Source organism: Carassius gibelio, chromosome A3 (genome assembly GCF_023724105.1).
Source record: "Carassius gibelio isolate Cgi1373 ecotype wild population from Czech Republic chromosome A3, carGib1.2-hapl.c, whole genome shotgun sequence".
Classification (NCBI taxonomy): domain Eukaryota; kingdom Metazoa; phylum Chordata; class Actinopteri; order Cypriniformes; family Cyprinidae; genus Carassius; species Carassius gibelio.
The window spans coordinates 7,607,328-7,613,327 of NC_068373.1; the positions used below are offsets into that span (position 1 = coordinate 7,607,328).

The 6,000-nt window shown below is 42.1% G+C and overlaps 1 protein-coding gene across 1 annotated transcript; it reads right to left on the reverse strand.

Moving 5' to 3' along the window:
* Positions 1-1,056: 1,056 nt before the first annotated feature.
* On the reverse strand, positions 1,057-5,434 carry LOC127940747 (aminoacyl tRNA synthase complex-interacting multifunctional protein 2-like). Its single transcript, XM_052536160.1, has 4 exons — positions 5,159-5,434; positions 4,491-4,697; positions 3,774-4,008; positions 1,057-1,693 (listed from the first exon to the last, which is right to left on the reverse strand). The coding sequence occupies exons 1-4, from the start codon at positions 5,279-5,281 to the stop codon at positions 1,305-1,307; spliced, it is 954 nt and encodes a 317-aa protein (XP_052392120.1). The 5' UTR covers positions 5,282-5,434; the 3' UTR covers positions 1,057-1,304.
* Between the last annotated feature and the right edge of the window lie 566 nt (positions 5,435-6,000).

The following is a 6,000-nucleotide window of genomic DNA, read 5'->3' on the forward strand; positions in this document are numbered from 1 at the left end:
TGATATTCAGCTCCACCAACATCGGGCTGATAACATTATACGCTTCATCTTGGAAATGTGCATTTCAGTGAAAATCAAAAACAGATATTCTTCTATTGAGGGGGAAAAGAGCAATATGTGTGTACAACTAAAATATAATAACTGGCCTATCATTATCTGCTGTGAAGGACAGTGTCATATTACTGTAGACAACATAATGTGACACGGTCAGTGAGGAGGATAGAGATAACCCTGATTTCACCAAGCTCCTTGTAGATCCTGGAACACCATTCACATCGCCCTAAACCTGTGTGTTGTGTGTTTACTGTGCTTAGTGGTTCAGAACATAGTCGTATGAACCTCGAAATGTAACTCGTCGGTTTGTTGTTTTGAGGATGGTGCTGCCATCCACAGGTCACAGCATGTATTACAGCGTCTTTGATTTTGATTTTAAAAAATGCCATTTTGCCTAATGTTTATATTTATAATATATATATATATATATATATATATATATATAAACTTCTAATAATTCTTCCCACTACAATTGTTTTGCTTAACCCAATGAAGTTACATCAAGTTTTTTTTTTTTTTTTTGAAAGGTCTCTATTTTAATATATTTTAAAATGTAATTTATTCTAGTGATATTAAAGCTGAATTTTCAGCATCATTACCGTCACACAATCCTTCAGAAATCAGTCTCATATAGAGATTTGCTGCTCAAGATATTTTAGTGGAAAATGATACATTACTAAATAATGTGTAAAAACACGTACTCTCTCACTTCTGATCAATTTAATGCGTTACTTGGTAATAAAAGTATTAATTCTTAGTACGGTTTTACTTTTTAAAAAGGAAGAACTTTCTTTTTTTTTTGCGCAATCCTCTTGTCTAACACTCAGTCTAGACACATAACAGCAATAATTCTATGTTATCCGTGTATTAGGTGTCTAGCCTGAATGAAAGTGTTTACTAGGTTTAAAGAGAAGTATCACCTCTCATATGTCTCATACCAGCAGGTCCTTGGGTTCAAATTTCAAACACACAATAGATTACGTCACAGCAACACACAACATCTTCTAGTACAATGTTTTATTAGGAAAAAGCCCTCTCTCTGAGTGTTTGCATCTATGACCCTGCTTCAGATCAACATGACATCATCTTTAAACATCCCATTTAACAGACCTGAGCTCAGTTCACACCAGATTCTGGGACGTAACAGTGTTAGCTGGCAGAACCGGTTACATTTCCCTTTTTTATTATTTAGTTTACTTAGTTCCTCTTGCACAGCTGGAGCACGACCTGCACTGATCTCCCAGCTCTCGTCACTGTAGTAATGGATACACGCAGTCGAAGTGGCCCAGGTTCTGGCAGGACTTGAGCCAGCGCTGGACGTTGACTGGAGCAGAGGAGGCCTGGCCGGCCCGCAGGACGCAGCAGGCACACACGATGTCTGCCAGAGAGAACTCCTGACCCAGAAGCCACGGGGAACGTCCCAGAGCCGCGTTCAGTGACCTCAGCACGGCCGCCCGCTCTTTACTGCCCCCCTCGGCCAGCTGGAAGACTACCGTGTCGATCCAGCAGTCCATCTGTGTGGCGGCGACCGGGTCCTGGGGTCCGGCACCCAAGAGACGGAAGAGGAAGCGGGCCACGTTGGCCTCGCCCTCGATCGGGCACATGCTCTGCGTGTTGAACTTCATCTGCAGCTCGGACACTGAAAGCAGACGGATGATACAATAATTTAACATGACGAAATATCTGGAGCTACTGCAAATGTTACTCCTGTATCTTAATTCTTTATAACACTATATAACTACAGTTTATGCATATATATATATATATATATATATATATATATATATATATATATATATTAGGGGTGTAACGATACGCGTATTCGTATTGAACCGTTCGGTACGACGCTTTCGGTTCGGTACGCGGTACGCATTATGCATACCGAACGGTTCGTTGGACTAATTAATTATATTTGAAAAAAAAAAGAGAAATATAATGATATGCGTTCAACAAGGTAGCCCAATAACCCAAACGACGTAACAGGCAACGCCCCTGACACTCCCGAAGAAGAAAAAAACACCAACTTATGTTTATGTTATGTTATGACTCAGTCAGGCGCTCGCTCACTCAGTACACGCTGAAGGCTCGTTGCAAAATGGCCAATGCGTTTAACAGACTAGAAAAAGAAGATGACTCTCAAACATATTGTTTGAGATGCATGATTCCATCTATGAGCTGCTCGATCAGAGTGACATGAGAGCCCCTCCTTAGAACATTATTTGTAAATCCATGTTATGGTAAGTGTGCACGTGAAGTCTTTGCACACTTTCTGATATCCACACTGTGGTAAGTTTGCACACTACACTAGTGCTCTGTATTCTTTCTAAAATCCTATATAGTGAGGGCTTCGCGCGGTTGCTTCATTGCTTTAAAAAAAAAAAAAACACCAGCGTGAATACTTGAAACATGTCAACTCATTTACGCCGACATCACCTTATTGTGTCAGTATCTGGGAAAAGACGAAAAAAAGGAGAAACATGCACGCAACAAACTATCCCTGCAGCATTTAGACACCAGTATTATAGCTTACAGGGAATCCAAAGTGCACCCAAACACCAGACCTGTTGGTTATTTTAGGATCTTATATTTCTGGTCTGTTAAATGCATTAGACATTTTGCAATGAGCCTTCAGCGCGTGCTGAGTGAGCGAGCGCCTTAGGGTCCGTTCACATATCGCTCCTAAAAACGCGTGGAAAACGCTAAGCGCGTCTTTCTCCTCCTTTCCAAAGCGCTCGGGCAGAAGCGCTCATGAGGCGTCTGTCTTTGCTAAGCAACAATGACGTGCTCTCTCCATGAGACGCGGAAATTTCAGCGAAGGATAAATGGATTTGCAGCTCTAAAAATCGCTTGCAGTAGCTCTGCTACTAAATTTATTTCAAAATTGCAATCCATATACAACTATAATCAGCTGTTCCTTCATCTTGGCTGAGTTTTCAACGTTGTTATGGGAAAGGATGAAGCTGATTGGTTAGTTCTTGTCACATGACCCGCGGTGCGCTTGCGGCATTCTGAAAAGTTGAGATGTTTTTGCATTTTGTTGTATCTAAAACGTATCGAACCGAACCGAACCGAACCGAACCGTGACATCAGTGTATCGTATCGAACCGAACCGTGAATTTTGTGAACCGTTACACCCCTAATATATATATATATATATATATATATATATATATATATATATATATATATATATATATATATATATATATATATTGCACATTTAAAATTTTACTGTGCAGGATTTATCAGTGAACATAATTGCAAAGTAAAACAAGATTCGTTTTCGTAACTGTTTGTCAAAAATGCATGCACTCTTCTTTTCAGCATTTTTTTTTCATGTTAACTAGTTGCAGAATAGTTTCAGGAGGAGTCGTCCACCACAATCAACAGGTCTGGCTGGTATAAACACCCATCATTCACAATCCGGTCTAGTGCTGGCGAAAGCACCCGTATTTCTGTACCGCAATGATACTGCAATTTAAAAAATGTGACGCCACCAGTCTTCCAGCAGTACAGAGTACAGACATCTGGACAAGCACTCGGAGAGGTTTTTTGATTACAAAGCAAAACTGAACATTATAGCCAGTCCTCAAATGTTTTTAAGCTCTAAAGCTGGAATTATTTGAGATCTTATCAGTTTCACCTCGGTCACACAAGAGAACCACGATTCCTTGAATGCACAAGACACATCAGCCCTGAATCTCTTTTTACCCTCTCACCATCTTTCCATATGAGCGTGAAGCCGAGCTGAAAGCGCTGGCGGGCGTAGCTGTCTGTGTGGCGCGGGCCCAGGCAGGACAGCAGCGAGGGGGGCACATCGCTCACCGAGGAGTGCACATGAACACTGGAGAGCACCTGGTAGCGCTGGCACAGCAGAGCATGGAGAACCAGCAGGGACAGAGGAGGACGGCCAGGGCTGGCGTTGATCACGATGTCTCTCAGCGCACCCAGGTCCTGGAGCACAACCAGACACTATTCAGCAGGACATCTTCACCAAACCATGAGGAAACAATGCAAGCTGAGCTGTGTGTAGAACACTTTACATTCCTTCAAATGTGGTTCGATCACAATTCAAGAGTCTGAACGATCAGTTAAATAACATTTGGGTTACATGCAAAGCCATGTTCAAATTTTATGGCCTTAAATGTTTTCCTGTGTATTGAAAAGAATTGAGATTTCTTTTTAAAGGTATTGCACTGAATTTAGAAATTTCCTATAGACTTCCTTCTTGATTTAAGATTTAAGACATAATGCCCAACCCAATTAAGGCTGCCAAACAGAAACACAACAGAAAATACAAAACAGTCATCTAGGCTAACCGGACTGACATGTTTACGCTGGTTTAGTGATACAAGAAGAATACAGGAGCTGAATACCTGAGCAGGGCTGAAATATCAGATAAATATAAAGTGTCTGGCGGCGCATGTATGGCTCACCTTGCCCAGCAGGGAGTCTAGATCTGCCGTTCCTCTGAACACAGACTCAGCCGGTCGCCGGTACCCTGTGCTGATGTCCAGGTCTGCATCAGGAGAGGTCACCGTCTTCGTGATCCCGTCCACCGCTGCCTTCAGCTCGTACAGTCTCCTCAGGACCTCATCCTGACGCCCCTCCAGCCTCTCCAGAGCAGGATCCACGCCCCCGTTCTGAGACCAACAAATGCGAAGAGATCGTTTACAGTTCAATCTGCATGCTTACCTTCCCAAACATACAAGTGTACAGTACAAAACAGCATGAAGGTGGCATTAAACTATGTGCAAGATGACCCTAATATAAACTATAATAGATCAATTTACCATATTATCATCATCCTCACTATGCTTTCTAGTGTGATCCATCTCCTTCCTCAGTGTTTCAGGGAGTCGTTGTTGTTAGTGGCTGGTAAACTGCAGTGTATTAAAGTGAAAGTGTGATTCCAGGAAACCTCACTTAAAAAGACCAACCTCTCGTTCAGAGTGCGAGGTACAGGAGCTGTCAATCATACTGACGAGCGCGTGCCCGCTACACCAGACAGCCATTTGTGTATTTTACGCATTTTTAACGATTAAATGTGCGATTTGAATGATGAACTGATGTGCTCCCGTGTCATATCGGTAAATTAGATTACCTGAAGCGCGTGGTCTCCGCAGTTCATCCCCTGCGCGTGGATATTCGGTGACTTGTACATGCAGGCTGGCAAATCGATCTTTATGTCACCGGGACTGACGGGCTTCACCTTGTACATGGGCATGATGACGGGTACAAACGCACGGGATCCAGATATGTTTGTTTTTGACGGGGTTTGTCGATTTCTCGACAGTCCGTCTAGTAGCAGCCCGCTAACAGCAGCTGAGTAGTGAAGATGAGGCCGGCGGACGTCACTTCCGGCGAGAATGAAAGCACGCGGGTTGCTCGCACAGTGACGTCAGACGCTGATATCTGTTTTACAGATACAGATAGCTTTATTAATCCCCAAAGGGCAATTCAGTTTCTACAGTACACCGTCTAGACATAGCCTACAACCATTCACACAGCCATAGTATGTAACAAGGGTAACATGATAGGGTCCGGGTCCAAGGACAATATATAAATAAAAAGACATCAAAGCAGAATAATAATAATAATAATAATAAAAAAAAACAGAACAGATCAGTCCATAATTATTTCCTCAGCTCAATGTTTAACAGCATAATTGCTGAAGGAATAAATGATCTCCCATAACGGTTTGTCTTTCTACGGGGCTGCAAGTAGAGCCGACCTGATGGTATAAGAACAAATTCCTCACCCAAAATATGATGTTGGTTCAACAGACTTTTTACTTTTTGAAGAACACGTTTCTCCCACAGAGAATTTAGGTCGCACATTTGGATTCCAATAATTTTGGAGCAGACTTTCACAATATTATTTAAACAGTTTTGATACTGAAATGTTACCAACCAACAAATGAAAGAAAAAGTAAGAAGGCTCTCA

Coding starts and splice junctions, on each gene's coding strand:
- LOC127940747 (XM_052536160.1), bottom strand. CDS start 5,281: ATGCCCATGTACAAGGTGAAGCCCGTCAGTCCCGGTGACATAAAGATC. Junction 4,009..4,490: donor TAGACTCCCTGCTGGGCAAG/GTGAGCCATACA, acceptor GTTGTGCTCCAG/GACCTGGGTGCGCTGAGAGA. Junction 1,694..3,773: donor CACGCTCATATGGAAAGATG/GTGAGAGGGTAA, acceptor GTCTGCTTTCAG/TGTCCGAGCTGCAGATGAAG.